This window comes from Xenopus laevis, chromosome 6L (genome assembly GCF_017654675.1).
Source record: "Xenopus laevis strain J_2021 chromosome 6L, Xenopus_laevis_v10.1, whole genome shotgun sequence".
Classification (NCBI taxonomy): Eukaryota; Metazoa; Chordata; class Amphibia; order Anura; family Pipidae; genus Xenopus; species Xenopus laevis.
In genome coordinates this window covers 20,737,288-20,751,878 of record NC_054381.1, presented here as the reverse complement: position 1 = coordinate 20,751,878, position 14,591 = coordinate 20,737,288, and the positions used below count along the sequence as shown (strand labels likewise).

Genomic DNA, 14,591 nt, shown 5'->3' with positions numbered 1-14,591 from the left:
AAGATGATGGGGTCAGAATAGACAAACAAACAAAATATATTAAATATTTAAGAAAGGAAAATGGCAAGAAATCTGCAGAGAATCCGGCTCAACTGAATTACAGACAATTAGAGGGGATTTAAAATTTAGAACAGAGTTTTTTTTGTGTGTTCACAAAAAAGAAATGACATTTATGTTTGCTGAGGACGCTCACTAATCACAATTTTGAGGCTGGGAAGACATTTATGTAAAATAATACGGGGATATAAGTACATGCCTTGCACAGAGGAGTTTGGCTGCTCAGGCCGCCTTTCAAACGCCCGCAGAACTGCTGCTGCGATTGCACTGAAAGCCTGAACCCTGCTGTGTATGATTTCTTCAGTATTGACACATGGGGAGATTTACTTGGGTTGGAAGCAACTGCGGATGAGAGCGCTTTTGTTCTAATTTCATTATATTCCCGCTAAACAGACACATTTTTAAGAGTGATTTCACCAAACTACAGGGGATTAGGCACTGTACAGTCTTTCAATATGGCATCCAATAAAAGGGTTAAACAGCTTCGGCTTAGGAACTATTTTTTGTGCCCTTCCAACCAAACAGCCGCTGGGCCCGGAAATTTGCAAAGAACACTCACTGACATATATAAACATACTGGTTCTCCAGTACATTGAACTAATTCATGAGCACACCATTTCCTAACAGAGATAGTGTTATGCGCCTGAAATATGTTATAGAAGCAGCAATAAATGACGTTAAATGAATTGTAGAAAATGTTGGATCACTGTAGTCTCGGGATTCATTTATAGCAGAATAGAGACTAAAACATAGGCAATAACTGGCTGCCGACTTGGGAAATGACAGTTTCCATGATCGATATCTGAATCACTGGGATTCAGATAAAGATAAAGGCTGGGATTCAGATAAAGGCTTCAAAATTCTGTTGGCTGACGAATGCATTGTGTTTGATAGGAGGTCTACAGCAGAAGTGTCTGCACAACCCAAAGCCATCCCCATGCTCAGACAAGGAAAGGACAAGGAAAGCCTAATTCACTTGGGTGCCAATATGTTAGGGACAACCAAAAAAAGCAAAAAAAATTCTCCCAATTAACCACTATGCCACCATTTTAGCTTGATTTGCTAGTAATTCCCACACCTAGCTAGACTAGAACAGTAACATTTTCATATCTTGCTATACTGCAGTTGTGTAGGCCTAGCTAGGTGTAGGGGATTGATGGCCAATTGAAGAAATGTTGACATGGGGAAGTTAATCAGTTAATAGTTCTGCTCCAGCAGAATCCTACACTGAAATCTGATTTTCAAAAGAGCAAATCGATTTTTTTTAATATTTCATTTTGAAATGGACATGGGGCTAGACATGTTCTTAGTGCCCTCAGTCACGTGACTTGTGCTCTAACAAACTTCATTTACTTTTTACTGCTGCGCTGCAAGTTGGAGTGATATTACCCCTCTGTTTTTCTCCGAGCAGCCTATTAGCAGAACAATAAAAAAGTAATAGCATAACAGCTCCCTGATACCTGCTTTGCTGAAAATGTCCCACCTGGATATAAATGAGAATAGCACTCAATATCAAAACACCCATGCCCCCACAACTCCTCCAGTTGCATTTCTTTCTGATATTATAAGGTGCAGCGGCAATGACCCAGTACATTCATTACCATTAAAACAGATGGGGGTTACTCCTACAGGAGTAGGAATTTTTTCGAATTTTTTCGAATGTAAACATAACCCTATGCAACTGCGCTGGTGCGTCCTCGAAGAAGCCCCCCTTGATAGGCGAGGTGATAATAGAATTAAAAGATTGTTACAAAAAGAAGGTAAATGGATAAAGAAACTGAACACATTACATCCTGATGGTTTAAATGATGCTTGGAGTTTGAAACCGTATCTATAAAATTGTTAATTTAACTCATTTACGTTGCAGACCATGAAAATTGAGAATAATATGCTACAATAACGACCGAAATAGGGTAAGAATTTATGGTTTAAACACTAGCCTCAAGCACTGTGATTTCTTGTTTTTAAACTGAATGAGTTAGGGTATATATTTTTAAAAAATAGTGCCCTTTTCGTGATCCTTTTATGAAATTTGTTTTTAACAGGTTGGTGAAGATTTGCACAATTGATACTATGTATTTCTCTGGAGAGTTTTTAACATTGTACACAATGTATTTAATTAATTGGACATTTCCTGCACAAAATATTCAAGCACTTTGAAGATAATTTCGTTTTTACTTCGATCATCTGTGGACACAAAATTGAACATTTTTTATCACTCCTGATTGGATGATGGGAATGAAGGGGTTAATGGGTGTGTTTTAAAAGTTCACTGTGATTCTGTGTTTGTTACACTTGAGAAAGGGCGATTACAGCCCGAAACATGTTGTGTATAGCAGCTTAAATAAATATTAATCACAAGCAGTTAATCTGCGTCAGAGTGCTCTCCTCTCTCCTACTGAAAGGAGTAGGAATCAATAGGGTTAGTGCACTGTGTTGTCCAAGAGTGCCAGACATTTCAATAGGCATTGGGGGTACATGCCATGTAGAAACAAGCCAAAAACTGCGGAGCATGTCGGTAGCTGAATCTTAAAATCTTCATTTATTAGAAATCATTAAAAGCATCAAAGTGACATGTACCCCTACGCTTGACGCGTTTCATGGCGTCTCGCCACTTCCTCAGAAGCATACATGGGGGTACATGCCATGCCATATCGTGCTTGATCAGAAGTCTCATCGATCATTAGTTAGTGCTCATGGAAATCACAATGACTATCAAGGTGCATAAACAATCCTGCAATTTTATGCATGCTTTTATCAGCTACCTGATGATTCCCTTGAGCTGCGAGTGGCTAGATTAGCCAAGCAATAACTACAGTGGCCAAATATGTTACAAATATGATCTTTCCTGGAAAAGATCATTCATTTCAATACACACGTGTAGAGCTGAATTGTCAGATATACAGGTAGAAACAATAGAATTGTACCTGTATCTGATGATATCCAAGTCTTCTGCCGATATCGGTCAGCTCATATCCCATCATACACTCACCAAATATCATACGAAAACTTGTCTACCTTAACAATTTGGTAAACTAGAACCTTGTTTGCAACAGTCCTAGTACCCTACCTCCCTCTTTGATGTCCCTCATCAATGGATGCCTTCAACCCTCTTGTTTATAACGTATGAGGCATGCTGGAAAAAGTACTAAGAAAAATCGATTGTTTTTCAAAGAAGTTGACGTGAAACTTGATGTGTAAATTCTTTTTTTTTTTCTTGTGTTTGTCATCATGGGTTGTCCCATTACAACAGCAATTTTCTTTTCAGCATCTGTGTTTTTTCAAGTGTGCCATTATAAAGAGGGGCTGGTTGTGGTGGAAAAAGGCTGATTGAGGTGACTAGAAAGCCAGACGAGCTTCATCCAGGGACCCACTGATTTATTAGTCATCCAAGGACTCTGACGGCACAAGAGCTATTCATCAAGTTTTAAAAAAACGCGATAACAGTATTTAATATGAATGTCATTTGCCTTTAATCAACCTTAACTAGAACTGCTGATAGAAAGGTTCACTGGAATGTTATGTCTTTAAAATGCAATTTATGATTGTAATTTAACTTAATATGTGCATTTATCTTCCACCTCGATATAAATGGCAGCAAAGGGAAAAAAAGCAATTCAACATGAAGATAGATGTAATCCAGATTGTTGCTGATAATTCCCCTTCATTTGTGTGCGACACACAAGTACTTTAGCTATGATCTATCTGTTGACAATTTAGATTATAATATACAGAGAAGGGCAATAAATTATTTTTAAATGCAACTTAAAGGGTGGGAAGGAAAAACTGTGCCGGAATTATCCAGTATTACAGTCAGATTTCCCACACAGTGATTTAAGCCTCGGTCTCTTGGAGTCGGTCCAGACATTATTTCTGCTTATATCAGAAAGTTCTACAGGTAATTATTATACACTAATGAGTCATTCAACAAAACATTACTAATGTGTACATAACTTATACATTATGACAGAGAAAGAATGAAGGAAACAAAAGGAGGGAGAAGAGGAAAACGGCACAAATCGGAGATAAGAGAAAATGATTGTTGAGAAAGGAGGGATAGTGAGAAATGGGAACATATCAAATGTGTACAAGCTGGATTGGGAACAACTGAGCATGATCTGGAGCGGGTGAGTAAGAGAGAGATACGGAGCTAGCATGTGAGTAGGCCCTGGAGATGAAATAAGAGTGGTTGAGCAGGACCTGTAGACAGTAAGCAAGAACTTTGGTAAAAAGACAGAAAGTGAGTAGGCTCTGGAAATAAAACAATAGTGGTTGAGCAGGACCTGTAGACAGTAAGCAAGAACTTTAGAGAAAGACAAAAAGTGAGTAGGCTCTGGAGATAAAAGAGTGGTTGGGAAGGACCTGTAGACAGTAAGCAAAAATTTTAGAGAAAGACAGAAAGTAAGTTGGCTCTGGAGATGAAATGAGAGAGGTTGAGCAGGACCCGTAGACGGTAAGCAAGAACTTTAGAGAAAGACAGAAAGCAGGTAGGCTCTGGAGATGAAATAAGAGTGGTTGTGCAGACCGTAAGCAAGAACTTTAGAGGAAGACAGAAGATGAGTAGGCTCTGTAGATCAAATGAGAGTGGTTGAGAAGGACCTGTATGCAAGAACTTTATAGAGACTGAAAACGAGTAGGCTCTAGAGATGAAATGAGAGTGGTTGAGCAAGACCTGTAGACAGCAAGCAAGAACTTAAGAGAAAGACAGAAAGTGAGTAGGCTCTGGAGATGAAATCAGAATGGTTGTGCAGGACCTGTAGACCGCAAGCAAGAACCTTAGAGAAAGACAGAAGATGAGTAGGCTTTGGAGATTAAATGAGAGTGGTTGGGAAGGACCTGTATGCAAGAACTTTAGAGAGACAGAAAACAGGTAGGCTCTGTAGATGAAATGAGAGTGGTTGAGCAGGACCTGGAGACAGTAAGCAAGAACCTTAGAAAAAGAAAGAAAGTGAATAGGCTCTAGAGATAGACTGAGTGTGGTTGAGCAGGATTGAAAAAAAGAGAGTAAGCAGGAGCTTGAGAGAGCGCTATCAATGCATAGGCTAAAGAGATGGAATCAATATGTGCGTGAGCGGAACATGGTGAGATTAAGCAAGAATTTGAGAGACAGCCAGCAAGTTAGTAGATTATGGCAATGGAGAGTCAGCGTGTGCTAGCTGTAAAGAACATGCACCAGAAGAAGGTGTGAGCCAGATAACCACTTAACATTTTAAGTCTGCAATAAAACAAAGAATTTTATGTTCAGGGCCCTGTATGTTTTGAATCTTAGGGGTCACACAACAGCCATAAGCACTCTTTACTTTGGGAGGGTGGGTGGGAGCATGGGGAATAATTGTTCATAAAAAGTGTAAAAAAAGAGGGGGTGGGTAGATGTGGTAGATAGAGAAATCTTTTAGTATAACATTTATACTATAATAATAGTAACCCTAGGAAACGTTGACCTACCTTCCACCACGGGCACTGTAAGGCACTACATGGATCCCTAAAGGGCCCCCATCATTCGAGACTTCAACAAGCTTCAACATGTCACTAAAAGAGATCAATGAGGAACCATGAGCATGCACTGTCTTTTAACACAAATACAACACACAGGGGCTGCGATTTGTCACTTTAAAGGCTCCCCTTTGCACAGGCATCCTCACTACAAACAGACTATAGAAAGAAATACAGCACGCGAGTTGATGAAACACATTAAACATACCTTAAAATGAGCCTGATTGCATGTGAAGAAGAGTGAAAGGGTAAAACATGTGAAAACAAATTACAGCCCTTAAGATCTTCACAACATAGATAAACAGACGAGACATCAGGCAGCAACTTCAAAATGTTATTTCAGCCTCTTCTTTTAATCAATTTGCAAATAAATTATTTATCATCATTTTCTAGCTGTACATTACTATGTGAAATTTTTTTGTTACAGATAAGGAAGGAAAACGAAGCTATTATGGAATATCTCTAGGAACTGAAAATTATATATAGCCCATGGTGGAATTATGGTCAGTATTGACACCTCGCTGCTCTGGGGTCCTGGGTTTGATTCCAACCAATGGCACATTCAGTGTGGAGGTTGTATGTTATTCTGTGTTTGACTGGGTTTCCTCCTATTGTCCCAATTTCCTTCGACAATTGAATTAACTAGTTTCTGATCAACATGCCAAGTATTCCCTGTGCCATTAGTAGGAAAATATAGATTGTATAACCCTCTAGGACCATTTGGATGTTGCTCTCAGTGGCCTCAAAGCAGGTGCTTATTCTTGAATTCCTGGTTTGGAGGCAAGTTTTGGTTACAGGGCAGGACAGGTTCGGCCAAACACTGGGAAAAAACACAGGTGGGTCCCGGCCCAGACCTGCACCCCCTGATTGGCCCCGGAAATTTGGAACCCGATGGGCCCCCGATGCTCCAGTCTGAACCTGTTTGGTTGCATAGAAACCACCCTGTTAAGGGTGGTGGCACACGGGGAGATTTAGCTGCTTGCGATTAATCTTCAGTACTGCGGGTGACTAAACCAACTGAAATGCATTCCCACCGGCAAGAAAGTGAATCACCGAGGGGATGTAATAAGAGATGCCTAACATTGTCTCCAAAGGAAACTTAGGGCTACTATGCTTTTCCGCCTTAAATCTTGCCAGTGGGAGAGATTAGTCGCCAATAGTAGAAAAGATTTATTGCAGGTGACTAAATCTCCCTATGTGCCACCACCCTAAACAGAGCTACTTGTAGATGCCAATCAACATAGAGGTTACCAAACAGCCAATCACAGCACTTATTTGGCAGCCCAAGGAACTTTTTTTTCATGCTTGCGTTGCTCTCCAACTCTTTGTACATCTGAATGTTGCTCAAAGGTTAAAATGGTCAGGAACCCCCACTCTAGGATAAGGAAAGCTGGAGATGTGTTATGGGTTGGCACTGTATTAATAAAGGATGATGATGATAATATCCTAAGCTATGAGCAGGGTTGCCACCTGACCGGTATTTTAATGGCCTGGCCGGTAAAAATGATGGTTGATCCCAATGTTATTAATAGGGAAAAAAGATAAATATATAGGAAGGCCATTATTTTTCTTCCAGAAAAGGTGGCAACACTAGCTATGAGTGAAGATGGCATGTCGGAACTGTGCATGTGTAACCAACAGCAAGAGCTTAAAGTCCACAGAGAACATATCATTAAGGTTTCTTGGCTTGGCTACAATGTATGTGAACGGTGTAGCCAATGCACAGCCAGCTGGTTTGCTTTGATGAAACTGCCAGACTGCTCAGATTTTCAACTCACTAATCTCAAAGAACATGGCTAAACTGCCACCTACCAGATTGTCTCTGCTTATGTGTATATTACAGATAAAAGGCAGAAGAAGCTGTTAGATGAAAACACATTCAGAGATTTGTTACTGACAGGTACTGAGCCAATAAAAGGACTTACTCTAAGGAGAAACTTGATGTTCTTTCTAAGCCAGTATCCGCATGACCGACAGGCTCCACTCGGCTATTCTCCTCTGCTTCTTCTTCATCCTACAACAAAAAGATGAAAAGATATCGGTTACATTTTTTACCTCGATTTTATTTAGCAAATGATCAACCATTTAAGGATGTTCCCATAATTTGGATACCTTAAGTCTACTGAAAAATAGTTTAAATATTAAATAAACCCAACAGGCTGGTTTTCCTTCCAATAAGGATTAACTATATCCTCGTTTGGATCAAGTACAATGTACTGTTTTATTATTACAGAGAAAAAGGAAATCATTTTTAAAAATGTGAATTATTTGACTAAAACGTTAGATGGCCTGTGATTCAGAACTTTATGCATAACAGATTCCGTACCTATTTGACAGTTCTTTATTTAAATGGCTGGAGATTTTCCAGTCACTGGTTCAGGGACAAGTAAAAGGGTATGGATATTTGACATTTTAAACACTTATTTCCGAGTAGACTATAAAATATCTTTAACTCCCAACTAGTGAATCACATTTACCTTTCCACCTCTCTTTACTTATTTATTTAATGTTTAATGGCTTACATCAGCCCCTGCTGTGCTAAAGATTCTCGTTTCGCTAACCCATACAAACACAGAAAATGCTCATCAGTTTATAAGAAACCAATTAACCTACCACAATGTTTTCGGACTATCGGGGCAACCGACATTAAACCTGGTAAGAACACGGAAACTGCGCATAAATATTTACAGTGTAAAAGATGATGTTCGATCGTAAGCCTTAATTTGTTATAAAATGAATGTAATTTTGGAAGCACATTGGAGTAGCTGCTGGCACGGACATCTCGTAGTACCAATGTCCTATCTGCAGAAGTTTATGTTCGGGCAGGTTTATTTTGTTCCTGATGAAATATAGATGAATGGCCGCAATGGACTCCGACTGCTACTCGACTATAAGAAGTTAAAGCAGAGTCGGTCTCTAGCCTTGAGTTAGAGGAACATGTGTTTTTAGTACAGGTATGGGACCGGTTATCCAGAATTCTCAGGACCTGGAGTATTCCAGATAACAGATCTTTGGATCTTCATACCTTAAGTCTACTAGAAAATCATGTAAACATTAAATAAACCCAATAGGCCAGTTTTGCGTCCAATAAGGATTAATTATATCTTAGTTGGGATCAAGTACAAGCTACTGTTTTATTATTACAGAGAAAAAGGAAATCATTTTTAAAAATTTTGATTATTTGGATAAAACAGAGTCTATGGGAGACGGCCTTTCCATAATTTGGAAATTTCTGGATAACGGATCCCATACCTGTACAGCAAAGGGTCCCAGGGAAAATGTTACTAATTGCTAAGTATTGTCTACTTTTTAAGTGACATCAGAGGCTTCAAAACATGAAACCTGGGGTTGTCCACATTTGAGTTAACTTTTAGTATGATGTAGAGAGAGATATTCTGAGACAATTTGCAATTGGTTTTCATTTTTTATTATTTGTGTTTTTGAGTTAACTTTTTTAATTTAGTTTGCAATTTTGACCAATCTGGTTGCTATGGTCCAAATCACCCTAGCAACCATGCATTGATTTGAATACGAGACTGGAATATGTAATAGGAGAGGCTTGAATAGAAAGAGGAGTAATAAAAAGTAGCAATAACTACAGTATACATTTATAGTCTTACAGAGCATTTGATTTTTTAGCTGGGGTCAGTGACCCAGATTTGAAAGCTGTAATGGGGCCAGAAGAAAAGAAGCAAATAATTAAACTATTAAAAACAAATAAAGAAGACCAATTAAAAGATTGCTTAGAATAGGCCGTACTATAACATTCTAAAAGTAAACAAAGGTGAACCACCTCTCTAGCCCAAACATGGGCCTTTTTATGGTGCTGTTAGTTATCCTTTCAAATAAATTCTGCTGCAAACACTTTAAAAAGCACCATCTTTCCTTACAGACTGATGTGTAGCTCCATCCATACAAATAATACCGGATAGGGTTCCCTCTTGCAATGCCACTGCCCTGTGTGAGCCCCGTCATTAGTGAGATTGTCCATTTAAACTTTCTACAAGCAGTAGACATGGAATAAAGTTAGTTTTGTTTTTGTTTTGGAAGCATAAGAATAATTAAGAATCTATGGCTTTCATTAGCCCTATGACTAAATAGAATTATGCATGTCAGGAACAGCACGGTTCCTAAACAGATTTAAGCTCCTTTCAGCTTCGGTATCAATCAAGAAAGTGATTGGTAAAAAAAGGCTTGCAAATCTGGAGCATAGAAACAAAATATTAAATTATTGAGAATCTATCAGAGGCAGCCAGTAATGTTGCTCTGACATTTCCTCTGAGAGCCTGAAAAACAAGCGTGTCTGGATGTGTTTGGCTTCTATGGGAGGATTTACTCTCTCTGCATGAATCCAGGCAACTTGAAGATTGATGATCCTGTGCTCTGAGAGCCTCTAATATGTACTTCTATCACATCCATCTCTCTTAAGCGCCAGCCACGTAATGTATTTTAAAGGTTAACCAGCATCTTCAACCTACAAAACAGCAGTCTGAATGTAAACAAGCCACATAAATAGGTTACTTTTGGACGCAGTAAATTGCTATTCTGGTGCTGCTGGGGATGACCGTAATTGTATGCTTTAAAGGAGAACTAAAGCTTAACAAAAGAAGTAGCTACAAATATTGTACATTATGTTTTGGGCTTCTGTACCAGCCCTTTAGAAGTAAAGATCTGTGTCTCCAAAGATGCCCCAGTAGCTCCCCATCTTCTTTTCTGCTGATTCACTGCACATGCTCTGTGCTGCTGTCACTTACTGAGCTTAGGGACCCACTCACAATATACAGTACACATAGAATAGAAATGTCACAATATAAGGCTGATTAGTAAAACAGAAACCAGTGCAATTAGCATCAGAATTTAATAATCAGCCCTGTAGCATCAGCTTATATTACAGGGGAAGCTCATTTTCTGCTGGATAATTAGTGACGAGCCCTAAGCTTAGCTTCTCAACAGCTGCTCAGAGCCCACTGAGCATGTGAGTGTCACAGACACTTTCCAAGATGGTGACCCCCTGTGACAAGTTTGAAGTCCTGGATCATTGCTGCTATTGACAAGCTGAAACTTTAGGCTGGTGCAATAAGTTCACTATATAAAATATGGCATTTTTTGCCACATTAATTTTTAGAGTTTAGTTCTCCTTTAAAACCATTAAGGAGAATATACGTATTGTTATGGCTCTCGCTTGCGTCACAGTTGTAAAATCGATAATCGTTTTTCAAGGTAAAACGCAACTTTTCATATAAATTTAGCCTTAAGCGGAGCAGACGGCACATGGATAAATATAGACGGTTTAGCCGAGGTGGAAGAACAAAATATATCAGACATAGGAAGAAATAAAATAGGCAAATAGAAGCCTTCCTTCAGCATCTGGTAATAAATTCAGTGAGTTTGACAGCATGCCTAAGGTTAAGGGTGCAGGACGGCGCAGATCTGCAGCTGCTGGGAACTAAAATGCCAAGCCCAGGTTTCCAGCTGCTGAGCAGTCCAGCGACTTGTAGTTCACAACAGCAGGAGAGCAATGAAATTGATGTTTCTGCATAAGAATTACCCCTGCAGAGTGTAAATATTAGGTAGAAATATCTATATAGACAATTTTTTTTTTAAAGGAAGGCAATTACAATGAGAGCAGTCTGAAGAGAGATGATTGGTTCCCAGACATCAGAAGAAAGTGAGACTGAGTGATAGTTTGCTGGTATGGGATCGGTTATCCGGAAAGCTCCGAATTACAAAAAGGCCATCTCCCATAGACTACATTTTATCCAAACAATCCAATTTTTTAAAAAATGATTACCTTTTTCTCTGTAATAAAGAAACAGTGGTGGCATGGGATCCATTATCCGGAAACCCCTAATCCAGAAAGCTCTGAATTATGGGAATGCCATCTGCCATAGACTCCATAATAATAAAATAACATTTTTTAAAAAGGATTTCCTTTTTCTCTTTAATAATAAAACAGTAGCTTGTACTTGATTCCAACTAAAATATAATTAATCCTTATTGGAGCAAAACCAGCCCGTTGTTTTTTTTCCCCAGAAAGCTCCGAATTATGAAAAGGCCGCCTCCCATAGACTACATTTTATCCCAATAATACAAATTTGCAAAAATTATTTCCCTTTTCTCTGTAATAATAAAACAGTAGCTTGTACTTGATCCCAACTAAGATATAATTAATCCTTATTGGAAGCAAACCCAGCCTATTGGGTTTATTTAAGTTTTATATGATTTTCTAGTAGACTTAAGGTATAGAGATCCAAATTGAAGATAGATCCATTATCCAGAAAACCCCAGGTTCCACACATGAACCAGCAAGAGAGTTAAAGAAAAACAGAAATCATATAAACTGAAAGATAACAGGAAATTAGTCCTATTTTTAGTTTCAGAATATGTTTCTATGATAATAACATCACCCCACCCTCTACATTCAAATGTTCAACCAACTGAATTTGGTTATCTAGTATAGGTAAATCAAAAAGTAAGTCATATAGTCATGATGTTGGTTGCATGGCCAGATTAAACTCAAACAACGGAATTCAAGACACATGGGACCAATACTAAGCAATGGCGGGCCTTATGTACAAACATGTTTTTTTCTGCTTTGTTTCCCAAATTCAATTAAGATTTTTATGGTTTGCACAAAATTCTAAGACGTATTTGCAGAAATCCGAGAACAGGGAAGAGGTCTGCGTGGCCCTTCCTCTAAATAAACGGTGTTTTTGTTTCCTTTTAAACCAACCTTAGGGGAGACTTAATTAAGTATTGACAAAAAAAGTGCACATAAAACTTCAGCTTCAGGACATTATAATTAATGGGCTTGCGGTAACTACTTTATTATTGCTAAGAGATAAAGACTTATGGCTGTGATCAAGTTTTTCCCAGTACGATTAATAATCTGACAAAATGCTCAGAGCAAGGAATTGAGCAGAAAAGAGTTTTATGATTAAAAAAAAAACGGAAGGCTATACAGTATGGCGACAAGGAGGGTAAGCAGTGTAGTGGAATATCAGCAGTGATCCAGAGAATCAACAATTAGAATTATACTGGAATGATGGATATGTAAGGGATTCGAGATCGGAAAACCTGTTATCCAGAAAGCTACGAATTACTGAAAGGCCGTCTCCCATAGACTCCATTTTATCCAAATTTTTCAAAATGATTTCCTTTTTCTCTGTAATAATAAAAGTCAGGCATAAAACAAGCACCCACTCCTGGAGTCAGCCGGTGAAGTTAAAATTTATTCCATAATACTAAAATGACACATCCTAACGCGTTTCGTATCTACCGATACGTAATCATAGGCACCGATATAATTTTAGTATTATGGATTAAATTTACATTTTAACTTCACCAGCTGGCTCCAGGAGTGCTTGCTCCTTTTTTCTAGTTGGATCTACACCACAAGCTACGGGTTCGGGGCACAGCACCCAAGCCACCCGCTGTTACTGGTGAGTGCAAAAAAGGCTGATTTCACCTACATTAATCACGTTGCCTAAACTGTAAAGTGATAGATCTGGGGTTTATACACCCAGGTCACTCTCCCCATCAGGTGAGCTACAGTTAAACTTCATTTTGCTGTTCCATATATAATGCTCAGAATTTTACTTTTCGTTGCTTAAAATTTCGGTCAGCTTTCACTTTTTGGCGATAGAGTTGGTTTTGTATATAAGTAATAAAACAGTAGCTTGTACTTGATCCAAACTAAGATATAATTAATCCTTATTGGAAGCAAAACTAGCCCATTGTTTACACAATCTTGTAGTAGACTTAAAAGACCAGTAACAATTTTTTTTTTTTTTAACTAAAAAAAAAAACAACACCAAGACAGTTTAAACTTTTAATTCACAAAGCTTTTATTAAGAAATTACTTTCCAATTCTCTGCATGCGCTCCGCTTCAGAAACCGCGACAGGGTGACGATCCATTGTGCGGCCATTGTAGATTTCTCCTCCCTGCCTTCTATAGGAGATATCCAGGGAGGAGAAATCAAGTACCGCACGATGGATGGTCGCCCTGTCGCTGTTTCTGAAGAGGAGTACATGCAGAGAATCGGTAAGTAATTTCTTAATAAAAATTTTGCGAATTAAAAGTTTAAACTGTCTTGGTGTTGTTGTTTTTTTCGTTAAAAAGAAACTCATTTTTAAAAAAGAAAAAAATTGTTACTGGTCCTTTAAGGTATGAAGATCCAAATTACGGAAAGATATGTTATCTGGAAAACCCCAGGTCCTAAGCATTCTGGATAACAGGTCCCATTCCTGTAATTTATAGCATACACCCCAAACATTTAGGAAATAAAAACAGGGACATGTTTTTTAAACATGCCCATTTTGTGACCACACCCCCTAATTACCATGTTCATTTTACAAAATTTGCCAGTTTATGAAAGTTTGAACATATTTCTGTGTTTTTTTTTAGTTATTACAATTTTGCTAATTATGGTAAATTGCCCTTTAAGCGTGAGTCTAACTTTTCACAAGGGACCGGTTATCTTATATTGTTACAGTTACTTATTTGCTTATCTCAAAAATGTTACAAAGTATCTTATCTGAACCTTGAGGCTGTTCTGGGCTCTCTGCCAAAAGCCAATTAAGCTAGAAACTTTGTTTCTTTTTCTGCCTGTATAGAGTTCAACAGGACTTTCAAGTACAAATGAGGGACTGCAGGTTGAGCTGTCAAAAGAGGGATTGTCCCTCTAAAAACGGGACAGTTGGGAGGTATGCTTTATAGTATCATTGTGCTGAATAAGCCCAGAGGTAAAGTGTCGCATAGAAGTGCATGCAGTGTCTGTATTAGTATTAATGTGAGCATAAAAAGCAAAGCTAGTGCAGGGTAATGTCAGATGATACAAGGAGAACAAAGCACAAATGAGAAATGTTGGCACTGGAAGAAAATTAGGAGAAGTGGAGAAGTGGGGCTGGGTGGGCACATATGGGAGCAGGCTGTGAGAAGGTGCTGGCTGGCACACTGACTAGAATGGCAGATTCTTTGGCCATTGTTGGAATGTAGAAAGTGTTAATAGGGAGCTGGTTTTGTGTCTGACAAAGGAGA

General features: G+C 38.6%; 1 protein-coding gene across 10 annotated transcripts in view; it reads right to left on the bottom strand.

Moving 5' to 3' along the window:
* pard3.L (par-3 family cell polarity regulator L homeolog) overlaps positions 1–14,591 on the bottom strand; it is a 417,717-nt gene that overhangs the window by 239,899 nt on the left and 163,227 nt on the right. For all 10 annotated transcript variants that reach the window (XM_018267171.2, XM_018267175.2, XM_018267173.2 and 7 more), the window contains 2 exons: positions 7,476–7,564; positions 5,503–5,586 (listed from right to left, as the gene is read on the bottom strand). In XM_018267171.2, coding sequence (XP_018122660.1) covers positions 5,503–5,586; positions 7,476–7,564 — 173 coding nt within the window. The remainder of the gene's footprint in view (positions 1–5,502; positions 5,587–7,475; positions 7,565–14,591) is intronic.